Source organism: Trichechus manatus, unplaced genomic scaffold (genome assembly GCF_000243295.1).
Source record: "Trichechus manatus latirostris isolate Lorelei unplaced genomic scaffold, TriManLat1.0 scaffold00203, whole genome shotgun sequence".
Lineage (NCBI taxonomy): Eukaryota > Metazoa > Chordata > Mammalia > Sirenia > Trichechidae > Trichechus > Trichechus manatus.
The window spans coordinates 1,875,065-1,892,924 of record NW_004444139.1 but is presented as its reverse complement, the minus strand read 5'-3'; the positions used below and the strand labels follow the sequence as shown (position 1 = coordinate 1,892,924).

General features: G+C 40.0%; 1 protein-coding gene across 12 annotated transcripts in view; it reads left to right on the top strand.

Annotated features, from left to right (window-relative positions):
* Positions 1–17,860, top strand: part of CLASP1 (cytoplasmic linker associated protein 1) — a 350,733-nt gene that overhangs the window by 134,841 nt on the left and 198,032 nt on the right. For all 12 annotated transcript variants that reach the window (XM_023742167.1, XM_023742168.1, XM_023742166.1 and 9 more), the window contains exon 7: positions 2,227–2,324. In XM_023742167.1, the coding sequence (XP_023597935.1) occupies positions 2,227–2,324 (98 nt within the window). The remainder of the gene's footprint in view (positions 1–2,226; positions 2,325–17,860) is intronic.

Genomic DNA, 17,860 nt, shown 5'->3' with positions numbered 1-17,860 from the left:
TCCCCCGGCCCGCCTCACCTACTGACTACGTCACTCACCTGACAGGGCCCTGACGTTGGTCGGCCTCCCCCGGCCCGCCTCACCTACTGATTATGGCACTTACCTGGCCTGGGTATCATTTTGTTTTGGCGGGTAGTAGGCACTCAAATATTCATTCAGTGAAGCTATTATTTCTTTTAATTTTCAAAGCAACCCTCAATTTACAGAGGAGGGAACTCAGACTAAAAGAATTTAAGTATTTAATTAAAGGTTAGGCAGTTTCTAAGTGGCCAAACCAAAAAAAAAAAAAAAAACCCAACCCATTGGCGTTGAGTCGATTCCAACTCATAGCGACCGTATAGGACAGAGTACAACTGCCCCATAGGGTTTCCAAGGAGCAGCTGGTGGATTCAAACTGCCTACTTTTTGGTTAGCAGCCATAGCTTTTAACCACTGGGCCACCAGGGCTCCCTAAGTGGCCAAGTAGGTACTTACTCACATCAGTTCCTTGATCTAAAGCTAGTAATTTTTCAGTAGATTCTCTTAAAGTGTTTATGGCCCAGACTTTCTAAGTAGCTGACTGTATACCAATTGCTCTTCAAGACAGGCACCTCTTGTGATTTGCTCTGAGCAGATGTTGTCACTAGGAAGTAAATGAAGGGGATGACTTACTGCTATTTAAGATGTCCTAGCATTGGACGCTTCTGTAAAATATGCATACTTCAATGTAAAAAGTTTTCCTCATATCACAAATTATTTCTTTTCCCAAATAAACTCATAAAGGTTTTGGTGGACTAGATAATATGTTTTGAGACTTGCCTGTTTTCACCGTGGGGGTGGGGAGAATTCTGAGTAAAATTGCCTGTCGTGTTCCACTGTTAAATCAAAGCGCAGCGTCTAACACTCAGAATTGGGAAGTGGTATTTGTGTCCCTCTTCCCTTCCTCTTTCCTTCGCTCTCTGTCACTGTGGGTTGCTGGAAGCCAAGTCCAAAATTGAATCTCTTCCCTAACCATCTTTGCCTGCTGAGTTAAATACAGACTCCCCCTTCGTGCTCACCACCCCATTGACAGTCAAGATCTTGGTTCCGTTCAAAAAATTTCCCCTGCCTTTTTATTTTGCAAAATTTTAAACCTGTGGAAAAATTGATAGAGAGGTATAGTGAACATCTTATTGACCAGTTAACATGTCACGTTTATTTTAGATACGTGTACACACACACACACACACTCTTTTTTGTGTGTGCTGAGCCTTTGAAAATAACTTGTAGACATCATGATGTTTTACTCCTAGATACTTCAGTGTGTGTCTCCTAATAACGAGGATTTTTTTTATATAACGTCATTTTTCCATCCAAGACATTTAACATGGATACAGTGATACTGTCTCATACATAGTCCATGTTCACATTTCCCAGGGTTTTTTTTTTTTTTAAATCTGTTCTGTCTTCTAAGTCTCATTTACTGCTGCTTTTCTTCATTCGTGCTTGTGCCTTACCAGCCTGGCCAGCTTGCGCTTCCGGAAGTGCATGCATGCATCTCTGCCTTCAGACCTCTGCCCGAGCTGTACCTTCCTGTGGAATTCTGGCTCCTTCCCCCTTTAGCTGGTGAACCCTTGTCCTTTCAAGCTCATTTTCAGTGGTTCCTTCCTTGTCCATGAAATGTTTCCTGATCTCCCCTGATGTGATTGCTTCCTCCTTTAAGCTCCAGGGAGTTTTTTGTACTGAAATATTTATTACGTCCTGTCTTGTATTAAGTATGGAGTTACGGGCTTCTTTATCTCTGCTTAGGACTGTGAGCTTCTTGAATCAGACTCTCTGTAGCCTGTGGTGCCCGTTTTTTTGCTCATAAAGTGTTTGTTTAATTGACTTCAATCCAGGATGTGTTGCCTGGTGTTTTATTTTTAGTATAATTCATTTATTTGTAGTGTGTTCTCTATTTTGGAATGATGGCCTGAAAATTCTATTTTCTGACATCATATTTAAGAATGGAAAAAACTAAGGGATATGGACTTTCACATGCATACAGGGATGGGAACCTGAATTTTTTTCTGCTCTTTGGGATTGTGTCCCCAGGGTCACAACTGTTAGACGTGACATTGTCTGGTCAAATGTGTGTACGGGATTGTATTTGCGGTTGCATTGGTAACTGTATCAGTAAACTGGGGGTGTGTGGCCTGCTGAGCCCCAGCAGGAAGTGCTGTGGAGTGACCCAGAGCGGCTGTGTAAGATCTCTTCTTTTACACCTAGGTTCGAGATGCAGCAATAAACAGCTTAGTGGAAATTTACAGACATGTAGGAGAACGTGTGAGGGCAGATCTCAGTAAAAAAGGATTGCCACAGTCCCGGTGAGTTCAGACTTTTTCCTTGCTTCTTCTCTTTTGTCCCAATCTTTATAGCTACCGTTTTGGATTGTACTACCTTTCTTTGTTGGGGTAATTTTATTCCAAGAATATATGGGTAGAGGATCAGTGGTCGGGGAGCTTGTCCAGATCGGACGTCAGCGCCCCCGCCCGTTCCACTTTTTCAGAAGTGAGATAGACACCCTCACCCACACGTCTAGACAGGTCCCATGGTATGCACTGGTTTAGGTGATCACCAGGTCTTTTCTCCTGTGGAGCGACTGGTCGGTTCCAGCTGCAGACCTTTTTGGTTAGTAGCCTGGCAATCAACCATTGTGCCACTAGGGCTGCTATTGGTGCCATAAACTAAAAAAGAACAAAAAACAAAAAACCCCTTGCTGTCAAGTTGATTCCAACTCATAGCAACCCTATAGGACAGAGTTGAACTGTCCCATAGGGTTTCCAAGGAGTGGCTAGTGGATTCGAACTGCTGACCTTTTGGTTAGCAGCCTGAGCTCTTAACCACTATGCCGCCAGGGCTCCACTGGTGCCGTATGACCCCACAATTCCACTTCTAGGTATATATCTAAAAGAACTGAAAATAGGTGATCAAGTACATGTATATGATGTAATAGCAGCATTATTCAGAAAAGCCAGAAGTGGAAACGGCCAAATACCCACCAATAGAAGAACAAACAAATTGTGGTGTATCCACACAGTGAAATATTGTTGAGCCATAAAAAGGAATGAAGTACTGATACATGCCACAGTGTGGATGAACCTCCAAAACATCTTGCTGAGTGGAAGAAGAAGGGCACAGAAGGCCACATATTATGTGGTTCCATTTCTGTGAACTCTCAGAATAGACCAGTCCATAGAGACAGAAGGTGGATTAGTGGTCACCAGGGGCTGGGGCGGGGGCTGGGCAGCAGGAGGATGGGGAGAAGCTGCTGAACGGGTAAAGGGTTTAACTCTGGAGTGATGGAAGTGTTTGAGACTAGACAGAGGTGGTGATTGCACAACATTGTGAAGGTACTAAATACTGCTGAATTGTTGACTTTAAAATTAATTCCATGTTTGTGAGTTTCACCTTAAATTATTTTAAGAAAACAAAAACGTAGTTAGAAAAATCATAACTTACAGAACCATATCGTCTGGACACACAGCGCCTAGTACAGTCAGTTTTTAAAATATATTTGAATGAATGGAGCCTTTGCAGAATGAGTTTGGATAGAATACATAAGTAATAATTCTGGAGAACTTCACGGAAATGCCTGCTTGCCACGTAGCCATGTCAGTCTCGGGGTATAGAAACCAGCACAAAGGAGGTAGACATCTTCTCAGACCGGAGACAACTCGAGCCCACCAGTGTCTGTTTGTTATTTAAAAAGAATGAACCCTTGGGTATCTATCGTTTAACTGGGATGAAAAATCACCAAACGAATTTTAGACCTTTTGACCCGCCGTGTTCTTTTAGGGAGACAGTCACGGACAGTCCTGGAATGTTAGTGTGGAGGTGGACTCAGAGCAGCCTGCCTGTCGCTGTGCCCACAGGGATGACGTGGCTTTTCAGAGATGACACGGCTCGGAGGAGCCTGGGCTGAGACTGGGCCCCGGTTCTTGTGGCCCATCTTGATGTTTTCAGCCCGTTTCACGAGGCTTTCAGAGCCTGGGCACCTAGCTGTGGGGTGGGAATTATCCGTCCGTGCCTGTCTGTTGTTTTCCTTGGGTGCATGTGACAGAAGAGGGCCCCTTGCCCTGAAATGGGTGGTGTCATGAGTGGCCACGTGGGGGTACGTTCTGTGTTGTCAGAGAACGCTGACCCAGCTTCGCTCTCAGCATAGCCCTTGGGCTGTGGACAGGACAGAGAGATGGGAATACAACCGCCTTTCCCGCTTTTTACAAAAGGCGGTCTCTGAGAGCAGTTTCTCATTCCTGTGTTTGATGAACCTCAGCCTTTTTTGAGCATGTGCTGAGAACACTTAGAAGACAAAAATACCGCACGTTAGGGAAACAGGAAATCCGAGGGAAGCTTGGAGAGCACAGATGAGCAGGGCGGGCAGGGGCTTGGAGGGAGAGGACCCTGTCGCGACGTCTAGGGAAGGCAGGCTGCTGCTCCAGGGATGGCCGCGCCCCGTGACCTTACTGTCCTACGCAGTGAGATGTCTGCGTAAGGCTGGAAGGTTACTCTAGCAAACTAACAGAACCGGGGGAGTTACATGGTGAAACTGAGATCCCAGGAGGCGAGCGTGCAGAAAAGAGTTAACCTAACAGGCCTGAGACCGCTGTCCTTGGAAAGGCCTGCTTGCAGGGTTGGCCTTTGCCTGATGCCTGGAACCTTGGATTTGGGGAGGGCTCCCACCATTCGCCAGACTGATGAGAGTGGCTCACCGTGCCCAAACTGTTTGTGCCAACAATGTGGTTTGTGCCGAACACCTGCTTTCCTTCTGGAGGCTGGATCTTGGTACATGCTAGGCAGAAGGTGCATATACATCCCACCCCCGATGAACACCTTGGGCGGTGAGTCTCCAGGGAGCTTTCCTGGCAGACAACGTTTTGCACGTGTTGTCAGCAACTCGTTGCTGGGGGATTCAGGTGTATCCTGGGTGACCCGTGGGCGAGGATTCTTGGAAGCCCACACCTCGTTTCCTCTGGACTGTACCCCGTGCCCCTTTTCTCTTTGCTGACTGGGCTTTGTGTCTGTTTGCTGTAATAAAACGCAGCTGTGAACGTGATTATACGCTGCGTCCTGTGAGTCTTCCTAACAAATCATCAAACTTGGGGGTGATCTTGGAGACCCCCAAAGGAAGCTAATGCCAGCTAGGGCAGAAACCTTCATTTTCAGACTGCTTGTCATGTTGTGTGCTTTCTACTGTCCCCCTCCTTTTTTTTGATATTAAAAAAGAAGCTACAGAAGAGCTTGGGACTGTGGGAATAGGAGTGATGGTTTCAGCTTATGTTACCTGAAACCCTTCCTAAAAATTTTGGGCCAAAATTGAAAGGGTGGTCCTGGGGAAGTGGACCCACATCCTACAGCTGTTATTGTGAAATTCTGGCAGACACAAGTGCTTGGAGAACTAGGCTCGTAGTTCTTTAAAAACCTTAGCTCTGGTTAAAGAAGTGGAAACATCATTTTTTTTTTTTTATTTGATTACAGGATAGTAACCCAAACACTCTCTGGGCCAGGGACCCTGGTACTTGCCTTTGTATGGTTGAATAGGCACCCAAGAAAGAGTCCTGGGGGAGCAAGGGTTAAACATTCAGCTACTGAAAGGTTGGCAGTTTGAACCAACTCAGTGACCCCATGGGAGAAAGACCTGGTGATCTGCTCCTGTAAAGATCACAGCCCAGAAAACCCTATGGGTCAATTCTCCTCTTTCACGTGAGGTTACTATGAGTCAAAATTGACTCGACAGCACCCATCAACAGCAACATGTACCGAAGTGTAACGCGGACTTTATTGTTTGGGAAATTCAGTATTTGCTGTATGTAGCGCCAAGTGGCTGGCTGGAATACTTGAATATCCTGGAATTCTGTTATATCATTATATAATTTCTGGTTATTTCATGAGTAGAGTTTTCAGCTTAGCAAGATTCCATAGACTGATAAAATCGTGTAGAATTTACTTAATCCTTTCCAAAACTTGGATTTAGTCCTGGAATAAGAATATTCTCTTAAAAGTTTGTTCACTTGAGTGAGTGCTATATCTGAGAAAGAATAAGATTAATTATATCTCTAATGAAATATACAGTGAAAAGGAATGCCTTAATGTTGTTGTTAAACCCGTTGCTGTTGAGTGGATTCCAACTCATAGTGACCCTATAGGACAGAGTACAAGTGCCCTGTAGGGTTTCCAAGAGGTGGCGGGTGGATTCAAACTGCCAGCCTTTTGTTTAGCGGCTGAATGCTTCACCAGTGGGCCACCAGGGCTCCAGTGTTGTTAGGTGCCATCAAGTCGATTTTGCAACTCAAAGCGACCCCATGTGACAGAATAGAACTTCTGTAATCTTTACAGGAGCAGATCACCACGTCTTTGTCTGTGGGTTTGAACCTCCAGCCTGTTGTTGAGGAGCCGAGTGCTTAACTGTTGTGCCACCAGGGCTCCTTAAATGATTTAAATAACAAGAGTAGTAGTCTCATTTGAACAGCAGTTTTCTTTGTCCTAAAGTAGAAGATTGTGTAATATCTTCATTTTACAGATGGGGGATAAAAAGACTTGGTGTACATTAAACAGCTTCGTTTTGGAGGAGCTGAAATTAGGGTTTTGGGCCATGGGTCATGTTGTTACATAACGCTTGTCCTCCAGTGGCCGAAATCATACTGACCCAGACAGTCAGGTGAAGGTATTCAACAAAGTCTTCACGGTAGACAGTCATTCACCCACGTGGGATCTTGGGATAGCTGAGCTGTGAACTTCAGTATACCAGTCAGTTCAGTATTTGACCATTTTCTATCGTTTTACACACATTATTTTCGCATTTCATGTACACAGCTGCTAGCTATTTATCATAATGTGTATTTTGTAAAGTTGTAACTGGCACATTAGTAAAATGTAAAGAGACCAGCTGTAACTCATTGTGACTTACAAGCATGAAGTGCATCTTTTGACATTTTTGAGAAATGTTTCTTTCATAAACATTAACTGTCACCCCATCGAATCTTCCAGAAATATTTTCAGTCAGTAAGGTATATTGTAGTTTGTGAAGTTTTGGAAAAAAGGCAGGTCGCTGGTGATAAATGTCTTCTGGGACCATCACTTGGGAACCAGGCTCCTAAAACAGCAGCTCCTTAAACTGGGATACTTGAACTTACAGACATAACGGATGCAGGCCACCTGGTGCATCTCAGCTCTCGGTAAACTGACCTGTGTATTTGAACAGCTCTCACGTTTACTTATTCAGCTATCAGCCGATTTTAAAAAGTTACAAACATTCAGTATAGATATTATTACTTGATTGTTTTCGAAAGATAAAACTGAAACTTTTAAATTTTTATTTGCTTGCTAAAACTTTAGCGTTAGAGAGGGCTCAAGGCATAAGCCAATGAGGAATGTACTCTGGGACATCTCCTCTCACTTTTAAAAATTTTTTGTCACAGTCCAGCTCCTGGCAATCAGTAGTGTGCTTTTTATTTCCATGGGTTTACCTGTTCTGGACATTTCATGTAAATGGAATTATACAAAATGTGGACTTTCGTGACTGGGTTTTTCACTTAGCATAATGTTTTCAAGGTTCAGCCATGTTGTAGTATGCATCAGTACCTCATGACTTTTTATGAGTGAATAATATTTCATTGTGGGGAAATACAGTTTTTTTGTTCATCTGTTCATCAGTAGATGGCCATTTGGCATGGTTCCACTTTTTGGCTATTATGAATAACGTGGGTATGAGCATTTGTGAACAGGTTGTTGTGTTAAATTGCTAGGCAGATAGTACGGTGAGTGTATGTTTAACTTTTTGAGGAACTGCCAGACTATTTTCCAGTGCATCTGTATCATTCATAGTCCCAAGAGATACGTATGAGGATTCCAGTTTCTCCATATCTTCTGCAATGCTTGCTAATATTTGTAATTCTTATTTTAGCCATTCTAATGATGTTGAGCAGCTCTTCATGTGCTTTTAATAGCCTTTTGTAGATATTCTTTGCAGAAATGTCTATTCATATTCTTTGCCCGTTTTCTAATGGGTTGTTTTTTTTATCGAATTGTAAAAGTTCTTTATATATTCTAAATACAAAGTGCTTGTCAGATATATGATTTGCAAATATTTTCCACATTCTGTGGGTTTTCTTTCACTCTTGATGTTTTTTTTTCCAAACACAAAAGTTTCAAATTTATTTTTAAGTCAAATTTATTTTTTCTTTTATCTTTTGTCATTTTGGTATTATATTTAAGAAACCAGTGACTGATCTAAGATTGTGAAGATTTACATCTGTATATTCTCTTAAGAGTTTTGTAGTTTAAACTCTTAAATTTAGGTCTGTGATCCCTTTTGAGTTTATTTTTGTATATGGTGTGAGGTAGGGGATCCAACTTCATTCTTTTGCATGAGGATATCTGTTTGTCCCAGCACTGTTTGTTGAAAACACTATGCTTTCCTAATCGAACTGTCATGGTGCCCTTTTTGAAAATCAGTTGATCACAGATGTGAGGGTTTATTTATGGACTCTCAGTTCTATTCCATCGATCTGTATGTCTGTCCTTCTACCAGTACAGCAATGTCTTGATTACTGTAGCTTTGTAGTAAGTTTTGAAATCCAACTTTGTTTTTATTATTCAAGTTTGTTTTGCCTCTTCTAACTCCTTTGCATTTCCATGTGAATTTTAGGATAAATTTGTCAATTTCTGGGAGGAAAAAGACATTTGGGATTTTGATAGGGATTACTTTGAATCTGTAGGTCAGTTTGGGGGCTGTCACCATGTTAACAACATTAAGTCTTCTAATCCATGAACATTGACTGTCTTTACATTTGTTTAGGGTTCTTTAATTTCCTTCACCAGTGCTATATAGCTTTCAGTGTACAAGTTTTGCACTTCTTTTATAAATTTATTTCTGTGTATTTTATGCATTTGATAGTATTGTAAACAGTTGTTTTCTTAATTTTAGATTGATCATTGCCAATGTATAGAAAGACAGTTGAGTTTTTATGTTGATTTTCAATCTTGCAATCTTGCTAGACCTGCTTATGAGTTCTAATAGTTTTGTTGTGAATTTCTTACGATTTTTATGTACAAGATCATGTCATCTGCAAATAGAGTTAGTTTTACTTTTTCTTTTGTAGTCCTGATGCCTTTTACTTTTTTCTTGCCCTGGTTAGAATCTCTAGGGCAATGCTGAATAGAACTGGCAAGAGTGAAATTTCCTTATCTTGCTCCTGATCTTAGGGACGTGGGAGGGAGGCTTGCAGTCTTTCACCACAGAGTGTGATGGTTAGTTAGCTGGTGCTTTTTCATAGATGCCCTTTATCGAGTTGAGGAATTGCTCTTCCAGTCTTAGTTTGTTGAGTATTTTGTCATGAAAAAAATTTTGGATTTTGTTAAATCCTTATTCTGTGTTTATTTTGATGATCTGTGGTTTTTGTTTTGTATTCTATTAATATGTTGTGTTACATCGATTGATTTTGTTTTCTGCATTTGTTGCTTTGTCTCCTTTGTTTCTCTCTCTTTGGTTTTATGCATTTAAAAAATAATAATAGACTATTTTAGAGCTACCATGCCTCTGTCAGTTTGTTGTAGTGTGGTTGCTTGAGGGTTGCTGTGATGCTGGAAGCTATGCCACCAGTATTTCAAATACCAGCAGGGTCACCTATGGTGGACAGGTTTCAGTCGAGGTTCCAGACCAAGACAGAATAGGAAGAAGGACCTGGTGCTCTACTTCTGAGAAAATTGGCCAGTGAAAACCTTATCAATAGCAGTGGAACATTGTCTGGTATAGTCCCGGAAGATGAGCCCCTCAGGGTGGAAGACACTCAAAATGTGACTGGGGAAGAGCTGCCTCCTCAAAGTAGAGTCGACCTTAATGACATGGATGGAGTCAAGCTTTTGGGATCTACATTTGCTGATGCGGCATGGCTTACAATGAAAGGAAACAGCTGCAAACAGCTGGATATTAATAATTGGAGCATGGAATGTACAAAATATGGATCTAGGAAAATTGGAAGTTATCAGTAATGAAATGGAACGCGTAAAGATCGATATTCTAGGCATTAGTGAGCTGAAGTTGACTGGTATTGGCATTTCAGATCGATAATCATATGGTCTACTATTCTACGAATAACAAATTGAGGAGGAATGTGGTCGCATTCATCATCAAAAAGAACATTTCAAGATCTATCCTTAAGTACAGTGTTGTCAGTGATAGGGTAATATCCATATGCCTACAAAGAAAACCAAGTTATTAAGACTATTACTCAAATTTACGTACCAACCACTAATGCCAAAGATGAGAAAATTGAAGATTTTTGCCAACTTTTGCAGTCTGAGATTGATCAAACGTGCAGTCAAGATGCATTGGTAATTACTGGTGTTTGGAATGCAAGAGTTGGAAACAAAGAAGAAGGATCTGTAGTTGGAAAATAAGGTGTTGGTGATAGCAATAATGCCGGAGAGCGTGTGATGATAGAAATTTGCAAATACCTTCTTTCAACAACATAAATGACTATTATACATGGGCACCTTGCTGGATGGAAAACATGGGAATCAAATCGACTACTTCTGTGGAAAGAGATGATGGAGAAGCTCAATATCGTCAGTCAGGACAAGGCCATGGTCTGACTACAGAACAGACCATACAGTTGCACGTATGCAAGTTTAAGTTGAAGCTGAAGAAAACTGGAACAAGTCCACAAGAACCAAAATAAGACCTAGAGTATATCCCACCTGTATTTGGCGACTGTCTCAAGAATAGATTTGACACATTGAACACTAATGACTGAAGATCAAACGAGTTGAGCGATGACATCGAAGGCATTGTACATGAAGAAAGTAAACGGTCATGAAAAAGACAGGAAAGAAAGAAAAGACCAAAACAGATGTCAAAAGAGATGCTGAAGCTTGCTCTTGAACGTAGAGTAGCTAAAGCAAATGGAAGAAATAATGAAGTAAAAGAACTGAACAGAAGATTTCAAAGGGCGGCTGGAGAAGACAAAGTAAAGTATTACAATGAAATGTGTAAAGCTGGGTGTTAGAAAACCAAAGGGGAAGAATAAGCTCAGCATTTCTCAAGCTGAAAGAACTGAAGAAAAAATTCAAGCCTCCGGTTGCAATTTTGAAGGTTTTTATGGGCAAAATATTAAACAATGCAGGAAACATCAAAAGAAGATGGAAGGAATACACAGAGTCAGTCTACCAAAAAGATTTGGTGGACATTCCGACATTTGAGGAGGTAGCATATGATCAAGATCCAATGGTACTGAAGAAGTCCAAGCTGCACTGAAGGCACTGGTGAAAAACAAGGCTCCAGGAGCTGATGGAATACCAACCAAGATGTTTCAATAAAAGGATACAGCGTTGGAAGTGCTCATTCGTCTATGCCAGGAAATCTGGAAGACAGCTGCCTGGCTAACTGACTGGAAGAGATCTGTATTTATGCCTATTCCCAAGAAAGATGATCCAACAGAATGTGGATATTCTCGAACAATATCATTAATATCACACTCAAGTAAAATTTAGCTGAAGATCCTTCAAAAGTGACTGCAGCAGTATATCGACAGGGAACTGTCATAAATTCAAGCCAGATTCAGAAGAGGACGTGGAGTGAGGGATATCATTGCTGATGTCAGATGGATCCTGGCCGAAAGCAGGGAATACCAGAAAGATGTTTACCTGTGTTTTATTGACTATGCAAAGGCATTCGACTGTGTGGATCTGAACAAATTATAGATAACATTGTGAAGAATGGGAATTCTAGAACACTTAATTGTGCTCCTGCGGAACCTGTACATAGACCAAGAGGCAGTCTGTTCGAACAGAACAAGGAGATACTGAATGGTTTAAAATCAGGAAGTGTGTGTGTCAGGGTTGTATCCTTTTACCATACTTATTCAATCTGTATGCTGAGCATATAATCTGAGAAGCTGGACTATATGAAGAAGAATGTGGCATCAGGATTGGAGGAAGACTCATTAACAACCTGCATTATGCAAATGACACAACCTTGCTTGCTGAAAGTGAAGAGGACTTGAAGCACTTAACTGGTGAAGATCAAAGACTACAGTCTTCAGTATGGATTACACCTCAACATAAAACAAAAATTCTCACTACCGAACCAATAAGCAACATACTAAAAACGAAGAGAAGATTGAAGTTGTCAAAGATTTCATTTTACTTGAATCCACAATCAACATCCATGGAAGCAGCAGTCAGGAAATCAAAGGATGTTTTGCACAGGGCAAATCTGCTGCAAAAGACCTCTTTAAAGTGTTAAAAAGCAAAGGTATCACTTTAAAGACTAAGGTGTGCCCATCTCAAGCCATGGTATTTTCACTTGACTCATATGCCATGCGAATGCTGGACAATGAATAAGGAAGACTGAAGAAGAATTAATACCTTTGAAGTATGTTGTTGGCAAAGAATATTGAACATACCATGGACTGACAGAAGAACGAACAAGTGTGTCATGGAAGAAATACAGCCAGAGTGCTCCTTAGAAGCAAGGATGGAGGGGGACTTCATCTCATGTACTTTGGACATGTTATTAGGAGGGACCAGTCACTGGAGAAGGACATCATGCTTGGTAAAGTAGAGGATTAGTGAAAAAGAGGACGATCCTTAGCGAGACGGCTGCAACAGTGGGCTCAAACATTAATCAACAATTGTGAGGATGGCACAGTACGGACATTGTTTTGTTCTGTTTTTCATCGTCTCTGTGAGTTGGAACTAACTTGACAGTATCTAATAACAGCAACGACATATTTTGGAGGAGTTTTAGGTTTACAGAAAAATTGAGCAGAAAGTACAGTGTGCATGTCTTCCCCTGCTCCACAATTTCCTTTTTTATTAATATCTTCCATTAGTGTGGTACATGTATTACAACTGATTAACCAATATTGATACATTATTGTGATGGTTAATTTTGTGTGTCGACTTGGCTAGGCCATAATTCTAAGTTATGTAATGATGTATTTTGGCAGTTATGTAATGATGTAGTTTGGCAGTTATATAGTGATGTAGTCATCCTCCATGATGTGATGTGTTGTCATCAGCCAAATCAGTTGTAAGGGGAATTTCCTCTGGAGTGTGGCCTGCATCCAATGTATGTACATGGACGGTCTGGCGAAGCTCACTTGCTTGCTCTGGCTTATGCATCTGGCTCATTGTCTTCTGACCTCCTGTTCTTGGGACTTTTACCAGCGGCCTGCCATTTTACCTTCCAGTATTGGAATTTGTCAGCCTCCGCAGCCTTTGAGCCAGCAGCCTGCTGTCTTACCTGTCTATCTTGGATTCGTCAGCCTCCGCAGCCCGTGAGCCAGTGTTCTGACGTCTGACTTGCTGATCTTGGGTTTGTCAGCTCCTGCAGCTACCTGAGTCAGGGAAGCCTTCAGACTAACGTCTGACTCACTGACTTGGGACTTGCCAGCCTCTGCAACTGTGTGAGCCATTTCCTTGAGATAAATCTCTCTCTCTCTCTCTCTCAGTGTACGTATGCTTCACTGGTTTTTACTTCTCTAGAGAACACATCCTAACATAATTATTAACTAAATATACTTTACCTTAGGTTCACTGTTTGTACTGTACAGTTCTATGGGTTTTGACAAATATATAATGTCATATATCCACCATTAAAGTATAATACAGAAAAGCTTCACTGCCCTAAAAATTCCCTGTGCTTCACCTATTCAGTCCTGTCTTCTAGCCCCCTGACACTTACTGATCTTTTTACTGTCTCTACAGTTAGGCCTTTTACACAGTGTCATAGTTGGAGTCCTGTGTGTGGTCTTTTCAGACTGGCTTCTTTCATGTAGCAGTACACATTTAAGGGTCCTCCCTGTCTTTTCATAGCCTTTTTACTGCTGAATAATACTCCATTATATGGATGTGCCACAGTTTATCCATTCACCTATTAAGGGACATCTTGACTGCTTCTAATTTTTGGCAATTATGAATAATTGAGGTGCTATAAACATTCATATGCAGGTTTCTGTAAGTTTTCAACTCATTTGGGTAAAAACCTCAGAGGATGATTGATGGGTCATATGGTAAGCCTGTGTTTAACTTTCGAAGAAGCTGCTAAACTGTCTTTCACAACGGCTGTCCCATTTTGCATTCCCATCAACAGTGAATGAAGGTGCTTGTTCCACATCCTCTCCAGAATTTGGTTTTATCAGTGTTTTGAAATTTAACCATTCTAGTAGGTGTGTGGAGCCTTGGTGGCACAGTGGTTAAGAGCTGTGGCTGCTAACCAGAAGGTCAGCAGTTCATACCTACCAGCCATTCCTTGGAAAGCCTATGTGGTGGTTCTCCTCTGTCGTGTAGGGTCGCTAAGAGTCATGATCGACTCAACAGCAACAGGTTTTTTTAGTAGGTGTGTATCTCGTTGTTTTAATTTGCAATTTCCTAGCAACGTATAATTACATCTTTTCAAATGCTTATTTGCTACCTATATTTTCTTAGGTAAGGAGCCCTGGTTGCACAGTGGTTAAAGTGCTTGTCTGCAAACCAAAAAGGTCAGCAGTTTGAAACCACCAGCCACTCCACAGGAGAAAGATACGGCAGTCTGCTTGTGTAAATATTTATAGGGTTGGAAATCCTATGGGGGCAGTTCTGCTTTGTCCTATACGGTTGCTATGAGTCGGAATTGACTCGACGGCAGTGGGTTTGGTTTGGGGTTTTATGGTGGCACAGCTGATTAATGTATGTGCTGTCAATAAGTTGTATACCTGTAAAAAGTTCGATTGGCAAAAGTTGTCTGATAGATATATTTACAACAATGACCCAAAAAAAAAAACAGTAGCTGCTGAGGCTCTTTATATACAACCAGACACCTCTCTGGATTTGGTTCCTTGGTTTGTTGGTTTAGGATCATGCTTTCATGAGACATTCCAGTTAATTGACCTGATAATGTGTTTAGTGCTTCTGTTCTACCTCCTGGTTGGTTGCATGGTGCCTGGGGTCTTCAAAGCTTGCATTTGGCCGTCTAAGGTTCAACAATTGGTCTCTGCTCGGCTGAAGGAAAAGAGGAAGAAGAAGAGTCAGGAACAGGAGGAGGAAATGGAATATGGGGCTAATTGCCTCCATGAACGACTGCCTCCTTTGCCAAGAGACCAGGAGAACTGGAGGGTGCCTGGCTGTCATTATTGAACATTTTGATCAGAGATTCCATAGAAGAATCCTGATCAAAAGGGGAAAAATGCAGAATATAAAATTTTCATAGAATCCAGAATTTCTGGAGCATGGAGGCTGGATGAACCCCTGGAACTATTGGCCTGAGATAATCTTTAAACCTTAAACCAAAAATATCTTCTTCTTAAAACCAAACAATAGTTTAGCTTCACTAGTAAAGAATGTCTGTTTTGAGCGTTGTGCTGTTTTAAGATCTAGGTATATGGGGTCAAATTGACAACTTAATGTAAGTTGAAAGATTATATAGGAAACCTAGGGGAAAGTGAATGTATGTTAATGGGGGAGGAACAACTCCAAAAAGGAGAGTGAGAATGGTTGTGCAACTCAAGGAATGTAATCACTGTCCCCTTATTGTACATGTAGAAATTGTTGGATTGGTGTATGTTCTGCTTTGTATATTTTCAATAATAACAGAAATAAAATAAATTATTTAAAAGAAAGTCATTTCCATACTCAAGATTTCCTAGATTGGTAGTTTTATGATCTTATGTTTTACATTTGGTCTGTGATCTGTCATTGATTTGATTTTTATACATTGAATCAGCCCTGTTTTCCTGGGATAATTCCCACTTGGTCATGGTGGAAAGTCCTTTTTTATATGTTGCTGCATTCAGTTTGCTAGTATTTTTTTTTTTGAGGATTTTCGCACCTCTATTTAGTAGAAATAATTGTTCTGTACTTTTATTGTAATGTCTTTTTCAGGTTTTGGTGTTATGGTAATACTAGCCTTATAGAATGAGTTGAGAAGTTTACTTGTAAAATGAGGGTGTGACAAAATTGGTGTTAATTAATTCTTCATTAAACGTTTGGCAGAGTTCACCACTGAAGCCCCGTATTGACTTGGACTTTTCTTTGTGTGATGTTTTTTGACAATTAATTCAGCCTCTTTGCTTGTTTATGGTCTTTTCAGATTTTTTATTTCTTCTTGAGTCAGTTTTGGTAGTTTGTGTCTGTCCAGGAATTGTTTCATTTCATCTAGGTTGCCTAATTTGTTGGAATACAATTGTTCGTGGTATTTCCTGTGAATCCTTTGTATTTTTGTAAAGTTGTTAGTGCTATCTCCTCTTTCATTTTTGATTTCAGTAATTTGAATCTTTTCTCCTTTCTTCTGTTCAGTCTAGCTAATGGACAGAGACTTGGACAGAGACTTCCTTAAATTAAAGCAATTTTTGCTTTGTTGATTTTTCTCAGTTGTGTTCTTATTTTACTTTTTTCTGGCCTAATTTTTGTTCTTTCTTTCTTTTTGCTTGGTTTGGTTTGCTTTTCTTTTCCCAGTTTTTGAAGTCTTTCTTCTATTTTAATATAGGAATTTACAGCTGTAAATTTCTGTCTAAAAAAACGGTTTAGCAGCTTGCCATAGCTTTTGTATGTTTTTTTGTTTTCATCAGTGTCAAAGTATTTTCTAATTTTCCTTTGGTTTCTTCATTGACCTCTTGGTTATTTAGGAGTGTTTTTTGTTTATTTTCCATATGTATGTAACTTCCTCATTTCTTTTTATTATTGATTTCTAATTTCATTTCATTATGATCAGAGAATATAATGTGTTTGTTTTCAGTCTTTTGAAATTTATTGAGACTTGTTTTATGGACTAGCATGTGTTCTATCCCGGAGAATGTCCCATGTGCACTTGAGAACAATTTGTATTCTGCTGTTGTTGGTTGGAGTGTTCTATAGATGTCTGTCTGATCTAGTTGCTTTTCCTTTTGTATTTTCTTGTTGATCTTCTTTGTAATTATTCTGTCCATTGTTGAAAGTGAATATCGTGAGGTCTCCACTTAATATTGTTGAATTATCTATTTCTTTCTTCATTTCTGTCACATTTTGCTTCATGTACTTTGAGGCTCTGTTGTTATGTGTTTATAATAAACATACAATTTTTATGTCTTCCTGATACATTGACCAATGTATTATTATTATAAAATGTCTTTCTTTGTTCCCAATAAAAATGTTTGCCTTAAATTTTGGTTTATCTGATATCTGTATAGTTATTCTAGCTCTCTTTTGAGAGGAAGTATCCTTTTCCATCCTTTTACTTTGAAGCTATTTGTGTCTTTGAACCTAAGTGGGTCTTTTGTAGAGCATATAGTTAAATCATGTACTTTTATTCATTCTGCCAATCTCTGCCTTTTTATTAGAGTGTTTAATAATTCATTTATATTTATTGTATTACTGATAAGGTAGGATTTGTATTCTACTGTTTTGTCTATTTGTTTTTTATTTGTCATGACTTTTTTTTACTCCACTACTACTTTGTGTTAAATGGATATTTCTGGTGTATCATTTTAATGCTCTTATAGTTTCTTTTACTGTATATATTTTTTAAAATATTGCATTTAGTTGCCTGTATTTTTTGGAATTATTTTCTTTTGGTTACCTGGATGTTTTAATTAACATCTTAACTTACAAAAATCTAGTAGATTTAATTCCAACTTAGTTTCCGTATTATACAAAAACTTTGCTCTGTATTCTCTTACCTCCTTCTTTTTGCTATTCTTGTAAGCCCACCAGCACAGACAGTTTTATAGTTTTTGCTTTATGCAGATTTTTCTTAAATCCTGTGTGAAAAGGAAAGGTATAAAAACAGAAGAATCCATTTATACTGTCTTATGTTTATCTGTGTCTTTTATATTTACTTTTACTGGTTTACTGGTTTTTTAAAATTATTTCTTTATGTGAATTTGAGTTACTATATCCCCCCCCCCCC